General features: G+C 48.2%; 2 protein-coding genes and 1 long non-coding RNA gene across 3 annotated transcripts; 1 reads left to right on the forward strand and 2 right to left on the reverse strand.

Moving 5' to 3' along the window:
• Positions 1-778: 778 nt before the first annotated feature.
• LOC136516435 (uncharacterized) lies at positions 779-4,928 on the reverse strand. Its single transcript, XM_066509830.1, has 6 exons — positions 4,577-4,928; positions 3,860-3,968; positions 1,769-1,899; positions 1,603-1,677; positions 1,234-1,383; positions 779-1,105 (listed from the first exon to the last, which is right to left on the reverse strand). Exons 1-6 carry the CDS (start codon positions 4,781-4,783, stop codon positions 986-988), a joined length of 792 nt encoding a protein of 263 aa, XP_066365927.1. The 5' UTR covers positions 4,784-4,928; the 3' UTR covers positions 779-985.
• A 2,884-nt stretch (positions 4,929-7,812) lies between these two features.
• Positions 7,813-9,093, forward strand: LOC136517490 (protein LURP-one-related 5-like). Its single transcript, XM_066511057.1, has one exon. It carries the CDS (start codon positions 8,113-8,115, stop codon positions 8,836-8,838), a length of 726 nt encoding a protein of 241 aa, XP_066367154.1. The 5' UTR covers positions 7,813-8,112; the 3' UTR covers positions 8,839-9,093.
• A 3,812-nt stretch (positions 9,094-12,905) lies between these two features.
• On the reverse strand, positions 12,906-14,728 carry LOC136517610 (uncharacterized). Its single transcript, XR_010774312.1, has 3 exons — positions 14,435-14,728; positions 14,229-14,328; positions 12,906-13,266 (listed from the first exon to the last, which is right to left on the reverse strand). It is a non-coding gene; the product is annotated as an uncharacterized lncRNA (long non-coding RNA).
• Positions 14,729-22,986: the final 8,258 nt, after the last annotated feature.

A 22,986-nucleotide genomic window follows, 5' to 3' on the forward strand; every position in this document is an offset into this window, starting at 1 on the left:
CGGCCACGCGCTCAGGGGCACGTGCGTGCCCAGCCAGAGCCGCTCGCCGCGGGCGTGAGGCCGCATCCGGCCTCTAGTGCTCGGCATCGGTGATTAATGAAAGAAAAATCATGATGTCTTACGTGCAAGATGCTAGTAACGATGCCGGCTGTCTTGCAGTGATTGTGGACAGCGCCAGCGAGGCCGGATGCATGGCGTTCAACAGCAACAGCGCCGATTCTCCTGGGCGAGTCCTCCAGCGAACAGAACTGCTTGTCCGGCCTTCTTCTCAGGGAAGAACAACGTGGCTGATAACGTGTTAAAAGTGAATGTAAAATGAACAAGATTTGGGAGAACTATCTCTTTCATTGATCTCTGAAATATATTTATACAAGTGAGGGGGTGTCACGAAGGGACACGACTGTTCCCAAAGGACATGCCCTTTGGAGTAAAACTAACTGTCTAATCCTATTCACTAATCTTGTAATTGATGGATGAGATCACTTCGTGAACAGGTGTCTGTTGAGAGACACCGTTTCACAACAGGACGGACGCCCGTGGCCTAGCATTGCCACACTTGCAGCAAATATGCTGAGTGCTGAATCTGGCCGATGCGGATCGCACACAATTCACAACTCATGCAGCTGACAACTCTCATGATTCAGCATGAATTATAGCTCTAGTAGACAGCACCAGGAAGTTCGTTCAAATCCGGGAGCCATGGCTACCCTCATTCAAATTGCAGATCCTCCATTTTCTCTGCATTAAGTGGCTAAAATTGATACCCATGAAGCACATTTGCCCGGTAATTCAGACTCTCTACATTTGGTTTCAATTCTTTTTTTTTTCCTTTCCCTAAACAAATGTGTATCCAGCTTATATTGTTACAGATAACGCCTCTTAAAGCATACAAATGAAACTGGATCACACGTGTTTGTGTGGCCTGAGTTACAAACAGAGAACTAACGATTCTGCACACGTCAGACCAACAAGTCGTCTGTCATCTTCAAGCAGCATCAGCGTCTCCTGTGGATTTCTTGTACTCTGGCTTGAGCTCATGCGTTCCCTGGTTTGGTCCTCGTTTATTATACACACAGAGATCGTTCAATATCTCCTTCAGGAATTGCTGCATAGAGACAAACATAAATAATAACCACATGAGCAGAGAACAATAAAAGAAATATCTGTAGTTGCACTCTGCTTATCTTAGATGCATTTCCCCACTGACATATCAGAGAAGAGACAAGGGAATACCTCTGGCTGGTCAGTTTCTTGCACTAGTGCCTTTAGGGCCCAATTGGGTTGCCTTTCGAAAAGCTTGAATATAATGTTTTCCATCTCTGTGCGATCCCTACGAGTTCTTTTGACATCAGATGGTTTCGCTGGTGCTTGCTTCTTCTTTTCCTGGCAAGCAAAAGGTTCAATAAGTCACAAGATGTCATAATTGGCAGTGCAAGTCAAACAGACTGACGACATGACTGAGATCAACGACCTAAAAGGAGAGTAAAAAACACTGCAAACCTTTTCCCAAGCAGCGACCATATTTCGGTAACATGGAAAATGTTTCTCATTAAAGGCAACAGCAAAATGAATAATTTCAAGTGTTGTGGAAGATGAAACTACCTTTGAACCAGAAGTTATGAGACCAACAATGCCAGGCATTGGCCTCATGCTCATTCCGTGGTCATTGTCAAGTACCTACAAGTAATCAGAAAATGTCATATTGGTAAACCACAACTTAAAAAATGTGATAATATGATAATATAATGTAACCATCAAAGCACTCCACCTGCACTTGTCTAGATTTAACCATGTACTTTTGTGTTCTTTCACGGCATAACTTTCCATAATTCGCCAAATTATCACTGTGAGGTTCCATGTCAAATTTATGCTCGACTTTTCCTTCGCATGAAAGTTTCCCTGCAACAAATAGGGCACTATTAGAACCAAAAAAAAACATTCAAAAAAAGCTGCTGGAAAGTGGTAAGGTTCCTAACTGGTTACAATCAGTAAACTGCAAGCAAACAGTTACTAGTAACACCCACTGACGCCAGTTGGTTATTCAAAAAAGAATACTCCCTCTGGTTGTTCATATATCATGCTGCAGCTATTTGGAATGATCACAGAAACATGATGTTTCGGGGTTTGGCCTGTCCAAATTTGTCCCCACAAACTTGTATGCCAGCTCAGATTTCTCACGTTTACGTGGTTCTCCACATCAGGAAAGGCAAACAGGCATCTCGAACTTTCTCACATCCCACACAAAAACTGACACATTTCGCAAACGTCCACCACAAGAGCTTCAGCTTAAACGAGTACTGCCCCTTGCACAAAATTGAAGTAGGGTAGGGCACACCAGGTCTTAGACTCAGGCAGAAATAACTCCATGGGGGAAAGAGGGAAATAGGAATTATATTTCAATGAGGGAGAGGAGTTTGTGGATGGGCAGAGGCATGCAGATCTCGGGACACCAGAGGAGGTCAACAACCATCAACAGCATGCAGTGCTTAGGAAAGGTGGATTCATGGCCGCATACAAGGACGAGCGACTGTAGAATCATAGGTCAGCAAGTGCTGGAGACAACCGAAGCCCTAATTTGAAGGATTTTGCCTTCGGACCATGGCGGTGGCGGTGTGTGTATGAGGGTGGTCGGAGTTGACGGATCATGCTTTTAGGCCACGGAAGCAGTGTGTGAAGGGAGGAAGACAATGGATCATGTCTGTAGACCACGGTAGCGACACTAGGTAGCGCATGGATGGAGGCGGAGCCACACTGGCATTGCTGCAGTGGTGACGTTTATCTGCTGGGATGGGTGACCGTCTTGGAGATTAGCTTTGTGAATGGATAACGGGGCAAAAGAATAAAAACACTGTCCTTAATTTCTTCTACTAGGCTGTCGGGAACCGACATGTATTAGCAACCAAAGCGAGCATATAATACAACAATTAGATCAGTCTGGAAACAGTTGGCTCAGATAAGTAACTGTTTAAGGGAAACTTAAGATATATCCTTATTTTCCTATCTCTTTACAAATAACTTTCAGACGAGATAAGTCAACATGCACTGATTATGTCGAAGTTTCTTAGCATTAGCATAAAATTCCCTATATTAACATAATATAGGAACCAAACCTACTGTGAATCAAATGATCTAGAGTTCTAGAAATATTGGTAAACAAATAACCATCAAATCACATTTATTTATGTCAGACATGTAGTGGCAAATATGCCTAACTGCATGAATTTATTTCAGATGACTAAATCACTATAATGTAAAAGGTAATATAGAAACAGAGAGATTTTATGGAGTGTTTTGTTTGGTGAGTCAACCCATTTAGATGGCTCAAATTTAGTGGAATGAACATATTCCTCATACTAGTACTAATTATTAGCTTGTAAGGAATGAAGTGGGATCAACTCATTCTATTCCACAAACCAAACAAAAAACTAAAGAGTGAGATGATGATGGACTACTTCATTCCACAAACCAGACACCCACAAGAATATTAAAAGAATAGAGCCAATGTACAATGCTAAAACATATGAAGATTACTATTCTAATTGTACCAAACAAAATCACCGTGCTAAATAAAATGGTATTGTTAGAACTAAGGATTAATGGATATCTGCCATGCAAGAACAAAGGCAAATCATTAGCATGTTCGGTTGGCTGGTTCGTATCGTTGCTGGTTCGTGAAGAAGTACTGCTGGCTGGTTCGTGTGAGAGAAAAATACTGTTCCGACTGAAAATTTACGATCGTTTACGACGAACCACGGCCAAACGAACAGGTTGTCTGGGCAGTAAACTTGATTTCAATCATAGATAGAGAGGCGTGCGTTGAAGCAGTGTAAAGCTAACAAGCTGTGAATCTGGATCCTACCTTGGTTAGATTCGGAGAAAACACACATAGGCACGAAATCTTTGAACATATTCAAAGAGTAGCTCTTAGGTGTATTCCCTGTGTTAGTTTGAGCCAACTCCATCTTGAACTGTCATTGCAATAGCATGATGTAAGAATGATAGGTGCCAAAAGATATACATGAAACAAACCCCACAATGAGCAGCATTAACACCAAGGAATCCGATTAGGGCATCTGCTCTTAAAATTAGTCACCTAACGATTTACAATCACTTTCAACAAGACCGATGTGTGGTATGTAGCGTATGTAGACCACAGCAACTACGCAATCAACTGGAATTTGAACACTTGTTTTGGTTGAATATCAATCTAGTTTGTCCACAATTGCAGTGGATTGTTCCTCTTGTTCTTCCTGCAGTCCAATCAGTCTCTACCAGCCTGTTTTGTGCCAAATATACAGTCCACCCTGTATACTCAAAACCAGTCCTGCAATCTAGAAACAAAATTTAAGACTCCCATCCCCATCCCTATGCACATTCCTCACCAACCCTTGGAGTAACTCAAACAGGACAGCAGGTACACAATTTGTTCGAGCATACGCCTTCAGTGTGGCAGCCAATTAAGCAAACACAGGAATTTCAACAATTCCCCATCAGTTCGATCGAGGAGATTCTAGAATCTATAGCCGAAGCACGGGGAGGGGACCAGCGGGGTGGAGGGGATTGGGGGGATACTTACCTGGAGCGTAGGCTCTTCAGGGCGCTCTTCTGGGCGGAGTAGGTCGAGGGAAAGGACGACCTTGGCGACGACGGGGTTAGCGTTGGCGGGGTCGGAGGAAGAGGCGGAGGCGGCCTGCCAGGCGCGGGAGACGACCGGGGGGCACTTCATAAGCCACACGGAGCGGTCGGCCCGCGCCGTCTCCAGGTACTTGGCCTCCTCGGCCATCGTTCTTGCCGCCGCGGCGCGACCTCGATCCGCAAGGCTCTCGTGCTACTCCGGTTCAGACTGAGATCGTCGGCGCTAGGGCTCGGCGACCGACGGACGATCTGACGCTGCGGAAGGAGCGAAGGCGGAGGCCAATGGGGGGGGGGGGGGGGGGGGGGGGGGGGGGGGGAGGGCACGCTGCGACGCGGATAGCGTGGGTGCGGGTCGGTTCGGGGCGGGGAGAGGCTTCCGATGGGCCCTTCCTGTCAGAACTAAATTTTCTTTTCCTGGTCCCACTTGTCGGTGATGAAACCTTTGACTATTGAGAGCGTTCTTTTTTTTTTGCTCTGAAATTTTTTTTGTTCCCTATTTGACATTCACTTCAATTTTCATCTCTAATTTAACACTACCGTCAAATCCGTTAGCTAACGGTGTTAACTGGCGGTTAAAAAGACGTTTTTGCCCCTAGAAAAAAAGCGGCGAAGCAAATTTGAGAAGAAAAAAAAACCTGCGCCTTTTTTTTTGCAGCTGGGCGCATACATCAAAGGCGGGCGCAGGTTTTTTTCCTCTCGAATTTGCTTCGCCGCTTTTTTTCTAGGGGCAAAAACGTATTTTTAACAGTCAGTTAACACCGTTAACTCACGGATTTGACGGTAGTGTCAAATTAGGGATAAAAGTTAAAGTGAATGTCAAATAGGGAACGAAAAAAATTTCAGGATAAAAAAAAAGAAACGACTCATTTTTCCCATGTCAATAAGAAATTCTCTCTTGCTATTTGGTTAGAGGCATCGGAAGCATCCTCCAGCCCGAGCCCATCTACCAATCTTTGGTGTCGAATGGTTGGGTATTTTAGGCCCGTAATCAGTTTACAACTATCTATTACCGTCACTTTGTATTTAGTTTGGTGCGGCTGTAATAATCTATCGTAGCGGAATTGAATACAGGCCTGTCAAATGCGGATCATGCTCCCCTGCGGACTCCCGCTCCTATTTAGTGCCGGTTTGTTTTGGCTTAATCTTGACCGAATTTCTAGGCTCTATTCCATGCTATCCGAACGTGCCCTTAGTGTAACAGCGTAACAGGTACCACTGTCTTGCCAACATTGAACCAAACAACACCTTAGCCCAAGGCTTTCAAAATTAGATGTCTATATGGTTCGTTACTGGACTCAAACCAAACAAATTCTTAGGATTTGCAGCCGCAATATTAATTTGAGTGTTTGTATAATATAGGGTGTGTTTGGTTCTTCGACTTCCCCTAGGCTTGTTGAAAGCCAGCTTAGGCATGTTTTATGGCATGAACAGGCCCCTAGCCAGGCCCCAACAAAGCCCTCGATGATCAGGCTACTTGGGAACGGAAGGATCGGTCGTTCCCATGAAGCCTGGCTTCGCCTAGCCGTCATGCTTGATCCTATTTACCACCTGTCGTTCGCCTTCTACCCTGGTCCGCTCGCCGCCCGCCGCCCCAGACTCCACCCTCCACTTTGCCTCTGCCTTGTCGAGCTCCATCTTTAGGCCCGCCATGCTCGTGCCTCCGTCTCCAATCCCTGCGTGCTCGTCTTCCTCTGCCCGTCGGTCGTTGCCCTGCATCCGCCCTCCTCCTCGCCTCCAACTTGCCAGCCACTGCCCATCGCAGCGCCTCTACCCCGTTGAGCTCGACTCCACACGACTAGCATAGAGGAGCCTCTTGCCGGCGGCGTCCATGGCAGCTAGCGTCAACCGGCAGGACAGATTAGTGCACATGACGAGGTGAGGTGGTGGTGCTGATACGCCATGCATCACCACCGCATTCGGGGCTACTCTCCTACCGACGATGAGGAACGAGTGATGGAAGAGCATGGTGTAGTCGCTGACCACCGGTGACTGCTCGATGAAATGCCAACATGATGGAGGTGGGAGATGATGGAGGTACGGCCGGAGGGAAAAAAGGTTATTCTACTGTAGCAAACAGACAAGCAAAATTCTTTCCAATGCAGGCTTGACTAGTACGGAGCAGCCAAATGTAAGGTCGTTATGTTGGGCAAACCTGGCTTAAGGTAACCTGGCTTATTTCCTAGCCAGGCTTAGACCGGGAAGTGAACCAAACACATCCATATTGACCACGAGAAATCTGCTCTCTGATTTAAATAATAGTATATCTTCAAAAAAAATAATGCATTTGGTTAAAATTGAGACCAATTAACTTCTTAAAGTACGTAAGAGTGATACTCCGTATTTGTCGTTGACGAAGGGAGTACTCGTACTCCGTATCTCCCATCTTGGCAGTTGCAGCATGTCTATTTCGGAGGGCTTTGGCCTTTGGCGTTTGACCATTTGCTGTTTTTCACCTAACCGCTGTTCATTGCAGCACCGGTCCAAAAAACAGGCCCGCCGCGGAAGTCGTTCACCTGACACTGCGCCCCAAAGTCGGGACAAAGGCGGTCCCCAAGTCTAGAAGTCCGGAGCCCAACGGCCGGGGCCCCGCCGGGACTGAGCCCTTGAGGCCTGGGCGTCAGCTTCGTGGCACCATCTGGACCACGTGGACCAAGCGTGTGCAACGAGCGCTGACGCGTCTCGTGCCTTTTTCCACTTGATCCAAATCTCGCCATTTCAAAAAACTCACGGTAAACATCGGGGAGGGAAAGGAGGCGCCGTAGTTTACCGCGGCTACCGCCTGGTACCGCGCTGTTGTTTTGCCGGGTTCGGTGCTTCAGCAGATGCGCCATTTACCGCAGCACTACAGCAGGCTGTGTTGTTTAATTTGACACAAAGTGTTAACGATGCTTATCTTACCTCGCGGCAAAGGCAAAGCTCCAGCTTTACTCAACGCCACAATGCCTACGTACGACTCGTCAACAATGTGCCGTGCGCATTATACTACGTTACGATCGAGTTACTACTAAATACACATCCAAATCCAATCTGAATCCATCCGTTGCTTCTCCCGTTGCGTTCCCGCGTCTCGTTTGTGGCTCTGGCAGTCTGGCGACTGACGGCGGGCGGACGGCGGATCGGATCGGATCGGATCGGATCGAATCAACCCGCCCCAGCTGGTGGCCCCACAGCACCCGCCATGGCCGGCGCGTTGGCGAGCGTGTATAAACTGGGGAGCCCTCACACCCACGCGAGGGCGACGCGAAAGCGAACGCCCACATCTCTAGGCTCTCTCGATCCGCCCCCGCTTGGCCACTTCATAAACCAAGCTGCTGCTACAACCACCAGCCCGGCCGTCTCCGGTCTCCACCCGCCGCTCCCCGCTACTGCCGCTATCAGCACGCGTGTAGCTGTAGCACGCCGAGGCCGGCCGAGCCGTCTACTAGCGAGGAATCGATCACCAGGCAGAGAGAGAGAGAGAGAGAGCACGGGAGGGAGATGTCGCCGCCGCAGCAGCAGCAGGCGGCGATAGTCGGGGAGGAGTACTGCGAGGGCGAGGACAGGGAGCTGACGGTGCGGAAGACGACGCTCTTCACCCCGGGGGACGGGCTGGAGGCGTACGACCACCGGAATGGCGAGCTGGCGTTCCGCGTCGAGACGTACGGCCGCGGCGGGGCGTGCGGGGGCGGCGCCGCCAGGGGGGACCTCGCGCTGCTGGGCGCTCGGGGCGAGCCCGTCCTCACGGTGCGCCGCCGCCGCCCCAGCCTGCACAACCGCTGGGACGGCTTTCTCGGCGACGGCGCGGCGCAGGGACAGAAGCCCGTCTTCTCCGCGCGCCGCTCCTCCATCCTCGGCGCCGGCACCGGCGCCGCCGCCGTCCTCGTCGACCTCCTCGCGCCCGCCGTCGTCGCCGGGGAGTTCCGCGTCGACGGGTCCTTCCCGCGCCGCTGCTGCCGCGTCGTCGCCTCCGCCAAGGCCTGGGCCGCTGGCGACGGCAAGGACAAGGAGGAGGAGGAGGACGTGGTGGTGGCCGAGGTGAGGCGGAAGGTGGACGAGGACGCGCACGTCATGATGGGCCGGGACGTCTTCGTGCTCTGGGTGCGCGCCGGGTTCGACGCCGCCTTCGCCATGGGGATCGTGCTCGTGCTCGACCGGATCACCGGGGACGACGTCGACGGCGACCTGGGAGAGGAACTCCTCGAGGCCGCCACCTCGCCGGCGTAAGCCACGCCGGACCGACCTCCCGCTCCCGTACTCCACGATCCACAAACATTTTTCTGATGGTTCTTCTTCGTCGTCAAAGTTTGGATCTTTGGCTTGTGAATTGAGCTCGTTGTACTTTACCTTTGAGCATGATGTGAATTACTGTATTATCTTCTCAATTCGGTGCTTCTTTTTCCTTCCACTACCTGAGTTGACTTCGTCAGAGGTCCCGTTGTTTTCGGAGTCAAAAACGTGGAATTCCTGTGTGGCAGTGAAGTGAAGCTGCCTCTTTCAAGCCGAGAAAATGGACGTCATTTACGTGGGCGACAATGCACGGACTGCGGCTGGGCGGCGGCAAAAATCTCTTGCCCTTTCGGTATAAACTGCTGTGGAGACGGGACAAATTGACACTCCAGAGGCTGCATTGATTTTTCTGTTTGGTACAATAGCAACGTATCCAAACTAACCAAAAGGCAGGTGATGCTAATCACTAACGTATCAGAGGCGACGTCAGATCTCATCTGCCGCACGGGTGACAGGTTTGCGAATAAAAATGGAAGAACTAATAGATATAAACAGATTCTCCCAACGAATGTCCAGCCTTTTCCATCACAAATAAACCACATTTGACGTTGACACAAGTCCACAATATGACATCGACCATAAATATATATTTGTAATATATACTAGGATCATAAATATATATTTGTAATATATACTAGGATCATGCCCGTGCGTTGCAACCGGAAAAAATTATATCATGATAATTCTAATTCAAATGTGTTGTACTATTACAAAAAAAGAAATGACACTTCAACTGCAATATTCGTGACATTCCGTTATGCAGTTACTCCATCCATGCTTTGTGCAATAAGGCGAGAGTAAAAATCTGCAGTACAACTGCTAATTTATCAGAACCTTAGTTAATCCTAGTGGCATCAACAGGTCAGATACATCTGCCTCTGGCTCCTCCAACACAAATTATAGTAATTCAGATGCATCGAATAAAAAATTGAGTGAACCTCAAATAAGAAAACTGATGACACTGTTCTAAATTATCCTCAAATAAGACAACGCCTCAGCTCAGAAGATATACAAAAAACAAAGAATTGGTTAGTGCAAGGAGAGGAACCATATTTGCAAGGTTGATCTCCGGGCTTGTGTTGTCAGAAAGGTACAGTGTCATGATTAGCACAAAGCTACTCTGCAGCAGTGCCAACATCATCTCTTCCATGTACTCCACCACCTGTATTGTCATGATCACCGTCAGAAATATTCCCCCCCCCCCCCCCCCCCCCCCCCCCCCCCCCACCCCCCAGCTAATCTCTATAGTGATCTCAAGCAGGAGATGTGCCGGCTGACTTGGATTATGAATACACATGGAAAAAGATCGAGATCACAATATCATATTGAACTATCAACTTGGACTACGAATACACGTGGGAACAAGATCAAGGTATGATATTGAATTATCAAACTACTACACTAATACAAGAGATCATATGGTTACTTGAAATATATGATTACTCATAGGTCCGTGATTGTGCATTGCTACGAGCAAAACAAAACCAGATGGCAAATAAAATATGTACTGGAATTTTGTACATAGTAGTGCCTGTGTCTGTACAGCTTGTAGGCACACAATACAACAAGCTGCTAAAACAGAGGGCTGTAAAACTGTTTGTGTTTCATTAAATGGTCTGGACATTTTCTCAAGTGTAGGGATCTCCAGAGCAAGATTTTTCTATCGACCTTTGAACTCTCTAGTTTTGGAATTACTAATAGGTTTGTTACAGCGCCTATATTGACAAATAAGAAGAATAAAACTATGTGAATGTAAATCACACATAACGTGAGCTGTAATCTACTGTGAAGTTCTGACCAATTTTGTTTCCAATTTCCTAACAGCATTCCATGTTGTTGTGTCCCAGATTATGACAGTGCAATCCTTTGATCATGAAACCAGACATAATCCTTCAGAACTAAATGATAATGCACTAATTGCAGTAAGTAGTTTAGACAGATAATAATTTTAGCTCTCTTTTGTCAGACATATTGCATAGTCAAATACTTCATGGCACAAATCAAAATAAAATGGAGAAACAAATACACGTTCTGTAATTCCTTACAAACCAACCATACCAACAAGAATCTATTAGCTTCCATCACATCACTGGAACTGAGCCAAGAATGTACAGATTATAATTGCTGGACTCAATTCAGACACGATTATGGACTAAACAACCAAAAAATAGGTTAAGCTTGATGTTGTTAGAGTATGGCAGGGGCCTATTGGGCCTGGGCTGGATGTATAGCCCATTAGTGTTAGGGTTAATTAGAGATAAATGTCGCTTGCTTAGGAGTCAAGTAAACCTCTCTATATAAGGAGAGGATATGTATCAATCTAATCAAGCAAGAATTAAGAAGGAAAACCCTTCCCTCTTGCCCGGCCGTGGGCAAACGCCCCGCGGCCGGCTCTCTCTCACCCTCGCAGCCACAGTCGTGAACAGTACCCACGGTGCTGTAGCTCTGCGGGTACTGTAGCGCGCCAGCCGACTCTCCTCTCAATCCTAGCAGCCACATAACATTCTGGTATCAGAGATCTTTGGTTCGATCATGTCCACCCGCCGGCCATGTCGATCCCGCTGCCCTCCACCACCGTGCCCCCGCTCTTCGCGGCGGACCAGCCAGGCACCACTGCACCGCTGTCCGCGGTCTCCACGTCGGCCAGGGTGCCGCAATCCTCGCTGCAGATGGCCGCGGGTGCGTCGTCCTCCGCCGTGGGCGTCATGACGAATGAGCAGTTGACGGCGGCTGTCCTTGACCTCGGCAAGATGGTGGCCGGGATTCATGGGTTCCTGCTGGGGCCACAGCCGAACCCGACGCCGATGTCCCAGCAGCAGCTGCCGCCGCCGCCGCCCCCAGCGTCTTCGACCGCCCCGATTCCCATCCACCAGCCGTGGATGCCGCCCTCTCCTTCGCCGATCCCGTCTTATGCTATGGCATCGACGATGGGGCCGATGTACACGATGGCGAGCACCACGGCGGCCACGACGAAGGTCGCTCCAGCGCCCACCACCGGCGCTATTGTCCTTTCCGGTGGACCGAGCCTCCAACACCCATTCACCGATGGCATCTTCTATAGGGGCGCCGACGTCCAGCAGATCCAAGACGCGAGCGAGAAGTCGCGGCAGATCGAGCAGCCGACGGACATCGCGATGGAGCCGGCGGGGAAGATGCTTACACACCAGGTGTCGGCGGTTTCCCCCACGGGTGACGGGCATGCTGTTTTTCTCGCGGGCGGCGAACTCAAACTCTGCGGCGGCGGCGGTTGGGGAGGCGCTCCCCTCGTCATTCTCCGTCGAAAGCCATCCGCTCTTCTTTGTGCGGTGCAGACCAGCATCCGTCCGGCGGGGAGAAGGCATGGTGTCACCGGCGGGAGCGCACTGCCTAGCACCGCCGCTTTCCGCCACCGACCACCGCGAGGGCGCCTTCGATGGCCGTTGTTGCGACTACTTCTAGGTGGCCATATACATGCACCCCTTTCGTCAAGATGGTGTCCATGGGATCCAGGTGGTTGTCTACGTGCAGCTTATGCGTCGGGCTGGTGTCCGCCATCAATTGAAGAGGCTGCAAAAATAAAGAGTTCACATCTATTTTCGGTTGATAATAATAAAATAAGCCGATATGTAAAAGGCTTGTTTTTAAGTGATAGGTTTATGTCGAGACTTCGTTATAAGTTGGTTAGGTTGCAGCTCGAGGACGAGCTGCATGTCCAGATGGGGTGTAGTGTTAGAGTATGGCAGGGGCCTATTGGGCCTGGGCTGGATGTATAACCCATTAGTGTTAGGGTTAATTAGATATAAAGGTCGCTTGCTTAGGAGTCAAGTAAACCTCTCTATATAAGGAGAGGATATGTATCAATCTAATCAAGCAAGAATTAAGAAAGAAAACCCTTCCCTCTTGCCCGGTCGTGGGCAAACGCCCCGTGGCCGGCTCTCTCTCACCCTCGCAGCCACAGCCGTAAACAGTACCCGCGGTACTGTAGCACTGCGGGTACTGTAGCTCATCAGCCGCCGCCGCTCCCCTCGACTCCCTCCTCTCAATCCTAGCAGCCACATAACAGATGTGCTATGAAATAAACGACAAAAAAAAATTGCAAGGTCGTACTAAAACATTGGACATGAGGGATAGGAGCAGACACAGCACTGCAGCAGGTCAATGTTGAACATTGCACATTCAGGGGTGGCGTCAATGGACTGGAGCAGACACAGCAGCGTTGATTGCCTCAGTTGGCAGGGGGGTTGGTGGCTAGAACAGGTGGATGTGCCCTTCTTGTTGTCCTTGGCCTGAGAGATGCACACCCACGCGACCATCACCACTCAATCAGCACATGACACCACCACAGAATCAAGATCCGGGGAGATTGAAAATGGTAACGTCACCATGCTAAAACAACAACAATTGAAAATAGAGATTATTTAACTGAATAATGAGTGATGAGGACAGATAGGCGAGATTGTAAGCAGAAAAAAATAATTATTCCAATACATGGGTTATGCTTTTAGAATTAGACTGATGAATAAAAAATACTCAGGCTCGAAGTTGATACCCTTTTTACCAAAGCATTCTAATTACTTTTTGCACATACGAAGTTCCTGTGTTCTTTACGTGTTATAAAATCCATGCGCAATGGTCCCAGGTTTGCTTATAGTCGAGAATTTGAGTATTGGTTTACAATAGTATCAATACGGGATTGAGAATTCTAGCTAATTTAAAAAGGCTGCACCGCTGCACAACAAATACGTCAACAATGTCTTGATCGAGATGTCAAAATTTCTATTTGCTTCCTGACCAGATAACTAACCACAATGTCTAGCATAAGGCATGACTATAAAAGAAAAATTGTATAGGCAAACCAGTTATTAAAATTGAAATTATTATTCATATCTAGCTTGCTAATGCCACTGTTCCTGCTGGAAGAGATGCTGCTGCTGCCCTACAAGATGCACAAGCACCCGTGAACTACCTATAAGTCTCAGCAGCAGCTAGCAAAGATTGGGCTTCTTCAAAAGTTTAGGGATGAACAGTATATATGGAACACATTTGTAAATTTAGAGATCTAGTACCAAGTAAATCCAATTCATAAATCCAGCCAGGACGTCAGGCATGACTATAAAAGAAAACTTGTATAGGCAAACCAGTTATTAAAATTGAAATTATTATTCATATCTAGCTTGCTAATGCCACTGTTCCTGCTGGAAGAGATGCTGCTGCTGCCCTACAAAATCCTGTAGCACCCGCACACTACCTATAAGTCTCAGCAGCAGCTAGCAAAGATTGGGTTTCTTCAAAAGTTTAGGGATGAACAATATATATGGAACACATTTGTAAATTTAGAGATCTAGTACCAAGTAAATCCAATTCATAAATTCAGCCAGGACGTCTTTGATATTATAATGTGCTTTTCATTAGGTTGGAAGAACAAATCACTGCTTGCCTCTCTGGTAGCTGCAATTTATCACAATACGAGAAACCATCAGGCACAACTCATCGGGAAGCACCATCACTACAACTTCTAAAGCTCCAACATAAGAGAGAGCGACAGGAAACCTACCGGGCGCCATGGGTCCTTGACCGAGCAGGGATTGGGGACGGCCGCGCGAATCTCCGCCATCCCGAATGGCGGCGGAGCCCTAGGGTCAATCTCCCCGCCCGCAGCGTCGTTGCCCCCCAGGTCTTCCTCCCCTAGGGCAAAGCGGAGGAGCGCGAGGGGCGGGGCTGGGCAAGCTTCTCGGGCACGGGGACAGGCGGCGCGGCGGCGGCGCGAGGCGGCGGCGGCGCCGAGTTGGGCGGGGCAGGGCGGAAGGACGCAAGGAAGGAGGGCAGAGTAATTTATTACAGCTTCTGGTGAATTACAAACTTAGCAATCCCTGGTATGAATTATGGATGTTTACAAGATTCAATAAAGCTTCCATTGTTTTTCTAAAAAATGAAACTAATTGAACTTAGCTTAAGAAATTATGATGTTACTTTCTTGTGAAGTATTCAATCAAGTAATGAACCTCAAATCTATTTTTGAAACTAATAGAAATCAGTGAACTAGTATGTGCAGAGGACACAACACCCTTACCAGGGACTTGACGAGTAGATCCTAAGTCACTGCCACAATCCATGAAAATAGAACCCTCCAGATGCTTCACCTTCACAGAAACATGTCTCAATACTTTGTGGTTATGCCAAACAAATATCACTGTTCTAGATACTAGTGATTTATTGGACAACACAAAGATAAACAGAATATCAAAGATTCACAATAAACTGATGTTGGTGAGACATTTCCATGGAAAGTTCTTAGTGATTGCTGATTTCTTGAAAAAAAATCATGATTGGTGGTATCAAAATTCTTAGTGATTCTGTTTCTTGAAAATTCTTAGACACTTCCATGGAAAATTCTTAGTGATAAGATTCTCAACACTAGTTTTCATAAAATGCTGGAGCTAGATTGGCAATGCTGATTACTTGAAAATTGTACCGATCATTGTTTCTCTCCAACTAGAGACTGATTACTGATTTCTGGTTAACTGCAAATTTTGCAATCCCAAATCTTGCTTAAAGGATTCAAGAAAACTTCCAAGTTTATTTAAAAAAAACTGAACATGAACATATCTTAAATTGTGTGATCAGTGGAGTTGTGGGTGGCTGCAACTACCACCATAACTTAAAAAATTGTTTCACATTCAACAAAATCATCAAAGAAAAAACTCCAGTGTAAGAGGCAGATGTTACACAACTCAACATGAATGGTGGGAAGTACATGGAATCAGCACTTGTTTACTGCTCTAAACAGTGTGCAACTCTAAAGGGATGACCCTTAATAGCATGCTAGCGGCAACTCTCAAGATTCAGATCTTGTAGCATAACAATTCAGTGATCAACATGAAATATTCGAAATTATGAGTAGAACAAGTATCTTTGGTGCGGTCCTACACATACCATCTTATCAGCAAACGTTTGTTCAGCATCTAACCCCCCCCCCCCAAAAAAAAAAAAGATCATAACAATAAATAATAAAAGGATATGTATCTTATGCATCCCAACTATACACCTTTTGAATGCCAGCATGTACAAACAAGAAGATTCTACTGGCATGTCCGGAACACACACTGTCAAGAAAGAAAACTAGGGGAAGCCCCTTCTATGTCCACGGAAAGAATCAAATTGAATTGCCAGCCTATGTTAAGTGAGAGTTGTGTCTTTCATAACCTAAGAGCCACCACTACTGTTGATTCCAAAATAGATGGTCTTGCGATTAAATGCATTCATAGCGTAGTCGACACGGATCTGACCTAGGTCAGTGTTGAAGTGAAGCCCATATCCAAATCCAATACCAAATCCTGGTTTCCCTTGCCGCAGAGCTGGATTACCTGTAGTTATGTGTGAATAATTGTTCATGTTACTGATACTACTGAAAAAAAAGATTTCCATAAGAACATAGAAACACTGCATCTGATGTAAAGAAATCTCGGGGATGTTGAAACTATATTTTCCATAACTAGAGATGAATATGTAATCATCAATTATCGATCATGTGTTGTTGTTGTGTTTCTCTAAGTATTATCATACTGCACACTGATGTCTATCATGCAAATTATTGATTGTCTTTCTCCATTCTATATGATATGTTATCTAGGCGTTTACACAAAACCCCCTGCTAGAGATCGCATCCCATATAGCAGGGCAGAGTAATTGATTTCAGCTTCTGGTGAATTACAAACTTAGCAATCCCTGGTCTGAATTATGGATGTTTACAAGATTCAATAAAGCTTCCATTGTTTTTCTAAAAAATGAAACTAATTGCACTTGGCTTAAGAAATTATGATGTTACTTTCTTGTGAAGTATTCAATTAAGTAATGAACCTCAAGTCTATTTTTGAAACTAATAGAAATCAGTGAACTAGTATGTGCAGAGGACACAACACCCTTACTAGGGACATGACGAGCAGATCCTAAGTCAATGCCACAGTCCATGAAAATAGAACCCTCCAGATGCTTCACCTTCACAGAAACATGTCTCAATACTTCGTGGTTATGCCAAACAAATATCACTATTCTGGATACTAGTGATTTATTGGACAACACAAAGATAAACAGAATATCAAAGATTCACAATAAACTGATGTTGGTGAGACATTTCCATGGAAAGTTCTTAGTGATTGTCGATTTCTTGAAAAAAATCATGATTGGTGATATCAAAATTCTTAGTGATGTTGTTTCTTAAAAATTCTTAGACACTTCCACGGAAAATTCTTAGTGATAAGATTCTCAACACTAGTTTTCATAAAATGCTGGAGCTAGATTGGCAATGTTGATTCCTTGAAAATTGTACTGATCATTGTTTCTCTCCAAGTAGAGACTGATTACTGATTTCTGGTTAACTACAAATTTTGCAATCCCAGATCTTGCTTAAAGGATTCAAGAAAACTTCCAAGTTTTTTTTTTAAAATTGAACATGAACATATCTTAAACTGTGTGATCAGTGGAGTTGTGGGTGGCTGCAACTACCACCATAACTTAAACAATTTGTAGTTTTGCCGTACATTATGATCGGAGGTGGGAGCATAGCTCGCTATTCCCACGAATTCAGATATGAGAGGAGGCGGCAGCAGCATTTTCCAGAGCCCCCGGGTGTACGCGTCCGTGGGGAACGCGAGGCCATAGGGGAACCAGTCATACGGTGGTTAAGGTGCGGACAACTCGGTCCCTCCGGATAATCGGCGAAAGATAGTAAGCAGCGAGTAAATAACGGTATGTACATTACTCACAGTGGGGTTTGAGCAGAGCGTTTGCTCGGAATGAAGCGCGGGCGCCTCGTTGTTGAAGTCGTCGTGTGTCCTAGAGCCGATGGAGGGTGCCCCTCCGACAGGTGCCAGAACGAGTGCCTCATCACGGAGGTGTAGTACGCCGAGCCGATCGGCGACGAAGTCCAGGCTTTCAAAGAGGATGGCCTAGGATGGCTCGAAGATGGGTGGAACCCAAGTCCCAACAGGTGGGAGTGCGGGAAACTCCGATGAGCCGAAGCGAGTCATATCGCTTGAGCCTGCCATGGCGATGGTGGTGAAAAAGTGGGTCATCCGATAACCAAAAGTGTGAACGTACAATGTCTTCCCCACCGACGGCGCCAACTGTCGGTGCAGAAAGTGACCAACATGTAAATATTTGTAGTTTTGCCGTACGTTGTGATCGGATGTGGTCTAGCACTTAATGACATAGGGTTTATACTGGTTCAGGCAACGTGCCCTACATCTAGTTTGAGTCGGTCGGTGACTTTATTTCTGAGCCCAGGTGCTCGAAGTTTGCTGTGGGGTTACAAACGGAAGGGAGAAAGATGGGGGTTGCAAGAGGTCCGATCAGACTCTGGTCTGAAGGGCCGAGAGTGATGGGAGCTCCGCTATGTGCTAAGTGTTTGAGTGTGTGCTCGAGGTTTGAACCTAGTGGTTTTTGTTGTGGTGTGTGAGTGAACTCATCGATCTCCTTGTTGGGAGAGAGTGCATCCCCTTTTATAGATGAAGAGGATAGCCTTACAAACAAGAGAGAGAGTGTACGTATACTAAGTCTTATTGACTACACCGTCAGGTACAAGATAATTGTAGGCGCCCATAACACTGTTAATGTTAGATGCATGTGGGAGGTTTACCATGTTCGCCTGGTATGGTAAATGTCGGCGCCCACAACACTGTTGATGCCCAAAGGAATGTGGGGGAGCCTTACCGTGTTTGTCTAGTATGGAAGTTGATGGCGCCCACAATACTGTAGGGAAAATGTCAGCGCCCACAACACTGCTTGGGTCCTAACATGCCACGAAGGTTGTAGGGTACTGTCCTACAGGTGTACAGGGTACAGTCCTTGGTATTACGATTGACTTGAGTGCCCTGCCTTACTTTCTCTATCCATTTCCTGGTCCTCACCAAGCGGGCGTCCCCGATGAGTTGGTCCCAGTTGGCTCTAATTGCGCCAGTCGGAGAAGAGCTGTATGTAGGAGTTTGGTGCATCCTCGGTTGGAGACACGGGGCAGAGTCGGAAGTGGTGTTTGGCCAGGCCTTTTGGTCGGGGAGGTCGTCCGGAGGCAGGCTGGAGTCAGAAGCGAGCGTTGTTCCTCCTTAGTGAGGCCTTTCGGTCGGAGAGGCGGGCTAGAGTTGGAAGCGGGCGCCATTCCTCCTCGGCCAGGCCTTCCGATTGGAGATTGGATCGCCGTTCTAGCCTATCATTTAGGTTTTTGGGCCGACCTAGGAGTTACGCGTTGTTCGCAACATTGTCTGCTGGGCCGAGCCTTTGTTGGCAAGCCAGTCCAAGAGGCACCCTGGGTTTATGAACCCGACAAGAGCCCCCAAGCCCCTAGACGATTCGGGTAGAATCATCTGGGGGATTTTTGTCTTGACAGCGGGTGCGCGCGAGCGCACTCACGGGTGTAACCCCCAAGCCCCTGGGCGATTTGGGTAGAATCGCCTAGGGGGTTTTCGTGTCGCCAATGGGGGAAATTTTGTTTCATCAGCAGGTGCACGCAAGCGCACCCGCGGGTGTAACCCCTGAGCCCCCGAGTGATTCGGGTAGAATCGCCTGGGGGGTTTTTTAGCTGGCATGCGTGAGGCAATTTTTAGGGATTAGGCGAGATGGAGCTCGCGGATCCTGGCATCGGGCGCAGCCGAGGCAGTTTAGGGATCGGGCGAGACGGAGCTCGTGGATCCTAGCGTCGGGCGCAGCCGAGGCAGTTTAGGGATCAGGCAAGATGGAGCTTGCGAATCCTAGCGTCAGGCATAGCCGAGGCAGTTTAGGGATCGGGCGAGATGGAGCTCGTGGATCCTAGCATCGGGCGCAGCCGAGGCGATTTAGGGATTGGGCGAGACGGAGCTCTTGGATCCTAGCGTCGGGCGTAGCCGAGACAGTTTTAGGGATTGGGCGAGATTGAGCTTGCAGATCCTGGCGTCGGGCGCAGCCGAGGCAGTTTAGGGATCGAGTGAGACGGAGCTCGCAGATCCTGGCGTCGGGTGCAGCTGAAGTAGTTTAGGGATCGAGCGAGATGGAGCTCGTGGATCCTAGCGTCGTGTGTAGCCGAGGCAGTTTAGGTATCGGGCGAGACGAAGCTCTTAGATCCTAGCATTGGGCGTAGCTGAGGTAGTTTAGGGATTAGGTGAGATGGAGCTTGCGGATCCTAGCATCAGGAGCAGCCGTCAAGCGTAGCCGAGGCGGTTTTAGGTGTCTTGAGCCTCTGAGCCCCATTGGGCTTTGGTAGGGTTTGGTTGAGTTTTATGTGTTACCCCGTCCTCGGTTTCTCAGAACCGGAGGGGTTGAGCTAACGTCGCTTGCCTCGATGGCTCGAGTGACGTGCTCGGTGAGCTTGCTACCGGGTACGTTTGAGTGAGGTCTAGGTCCATCATTCGTGATGGGGTCAGCATAGCCCTCATGTGGCACTCCACTGCTCCTTAACCTACAACCCAGCAGATGCATGGGTCATTCTAGAGACTGACCCGTGTGGCCCACTGGCCTCCCCTCAATGGAGATTCTATGGGTTTAGCAAGAGGTTAGGATCGAATGAGAATGTTGAGATGACCCTGTCTGCTTCAGGGCAGACTGGGCGAGGTCCGCTTGGGGGCTCATCTGCATTTTCTCCCCTGGCTCTGTTTGACGCGAGGTGGCCTCGAGCCCTTCGTGGTCTAGCCTTTGAACCCCGGTCGGTCGTTGCTCGTGTTGAATGAGGCAACTGCCGCTTCATGATGCAACATGGAGCGTTGTGATGCATTTAACTGCACATACGATGCCTCGGATGTATGGAATGAATGAATGCATGTATAGATGGACGAATGATTATATAAAGAAATAGTGGGGGTTTGGTAATGTTACCTTGATGACTCGAGTGACAGGGTTTGAGGAGCTCTAATCGGAAATGTCTGATCGGGATCCACGTTCGTCGTTCATGACAGACTTAGCATGGCCCACATGGGGCATCCCTTTGCTCCTTACTTGTCTCTCATCGTTTGCCTAAGCCATCCGATCGACTCAGGAAGCTCAATGGTCTCTCCTAGGCAGAGATCCCGTGGTTGGGCCTTTCTAAGTCCTGCCTAGGAAGGCGGAGGGCCGCCTGCGCGTGGTGGCGCTTTGTTTCTCGTGCCCAGCGTGTAGTAGTGGTGGGCCATACCTAGTCCATGTCCCATCTGACCAGGCATCGTTTCGCTGGGTAGGGTGCGTCTCATCGGTCAGGGCGTGTCCCGTCATTTCCCATCTGCATTGAATGGGGGAAGGGAGAGGGTTTTTTGCCCCAATCCTTTGCCTTTCTTCAACTGCTGCATCTCCTCCTTAAATAGGGGAAGGGAGAGGGAAAGGAGAACTCACAAAGCCGTTTGTGATTTCAGAGTGCAATGTCGAGGTGGAGGTCATCTAGCCTAGATGAGGTGGTGCTGGTCGCCTTCACCGAGAAGGGGCTGCTTCCGCCGAAGGAGGTGGTGCTCTAGAGGGTACTACGCGTCGCCGGCTTCGTCACCATCTGCGAGGCTTTCATCAGGATGGACCCGCACATGGATTCCCTCTGATGAATCTTCTTCGGGCGAGTCTTGTTGGAGGGGAAGATGCTCAGGACCGCGCAAGTGGGGGTTTTTGCCCTTGTTGCTGCTCAGGTTGGTCAGTTCATAAAGTTTGATGAGACATCCTCCAGCCATGGTGGCCATACTTTGGCGGGCAATGTCCCTCACCAGGAGCTGCCTCGATTGCATGAGAAGGTTAGGAGCTCCATGCTCTTCTACTGAGCATTTATGGGTGCGACGCCCTTGAGGTACCTGTTGCGCCCACCGAAGTCAAGGGGGCGGAACCAGGCGAGGCCCTTGCAGTGGTGGTTATGTCCAGTGGCATGTGTCGTGGCCTCGCCTTCGGCATCAGTCGATGCCGCTGAGCGGCCATAGTAGCATTTGGAGTAGAAGTAGTTAGCAAATGTAATCGTTAAGTTCATGGGGGAGCCCCCGTGTGAATAGTTTTTTGTATCAATAAATACATCAGTTCTACTTTGTGATAGAATCACTATCCGTTCCTTATTTTTTATCCTAGCATAGCTCTATTTTTATCCTTTCTTTTTCACACCTATCTGTTCGTTCCGTAGGCTGCAACTTTAAGAACCTGGGCGTGGCCCGCGAGGCTCGGTTGCTCATAACCGTAGGTCATGGCGGTGTGCATTTGGTTGGGAGTAAAAACAAAGTCACATAGAGTAATCAAAGGAATGGAATGCCCTTTCGTTCGGGCAATGCCCTTTCGTTTGGGCAAAAAGTTTTTACCATGTGATAGTAAAAAAGAGAGGTAGTATTTAGTATTGTACCCTCATGGAGCCCCTGAGCGACCCGGGCTGAAAGTGTTCAGGCTGGGGTGCTTTACAGGAGCAAGTGTTGAATAAAAGCGGTAAGACCAAATTTAGGGGGAAAATGATATAGCTATTCAATGTTCCAAGTGTTGGTGAGAACATTGTCGTTGTTGTCCTTTAGTCGGTAGGCGCCCGGTCAGATCACCTCGGTCACCGTATAGGGACCTTCCCATGGTGGAGAGAGTTTGTGTTTCTCCTTCATTGATTGGGTGCTCTAGAGTACGAGATCGCTGACTTTGAGGATCCTCCCCCTGATCTTCCTTTTATGGTACCTGTGAAGAGTTTGCTGGTAACAAGTAGAGTGGATGATGGTTGTCTCGTAGGCCTCCTCGAGCAGGTCGACTGCATCTTGTTGAGCCTCCGTGGCTCGATCGTGGTCGAAAGCCTTCACTCTTGGGGCGCCGTGGTCGAGGTCGGAGGGCAGCACTGCTTCAGCTCCGTAGGCTAGAAAGAAGGGTGTGAACCCTATGGATTGGTTCGGGGTCATTCTCAATCTCTAGAGGATCACGGGGACCTCTGCAACCCATTGCCTGGCGTACTTGTTGAGTCGGTCGAAGATGTGTGGCTTAAGTCCTTGGAGGACCATGCCATTTGCATGCTCGACTTGACTGTTAGTATGTGGATGTCCGATCGAGGCCTAGTCGATCCTGATGCTGTATCCATCACTGAAGTCCAGGAACTTCTTCTCGATGAAGTTAGTTCCATGGTTAGTGATGATACAGTTAGGAATGCCAAACCGGTAGATGATGTCGAGGAAGAATTTGACCGCC

The sequence above is a fragment of the Miscanthus floridulus genome, chromosome 17 (assembly GCF_019320115.1).
Source record: "Miscanthus floridulus cultivar M001 chromosome 17, ASM1932011v1, whole genome shotgun sequence".
In the NCBI taxonomy this organism is placed as follows: domain Eukaryota; kingdom Viridiplantae; phylum Streptophyta; class Magnoliopsida; order Poales; family Poaceae; genus Miscanthus; species Miscanthus floridulus.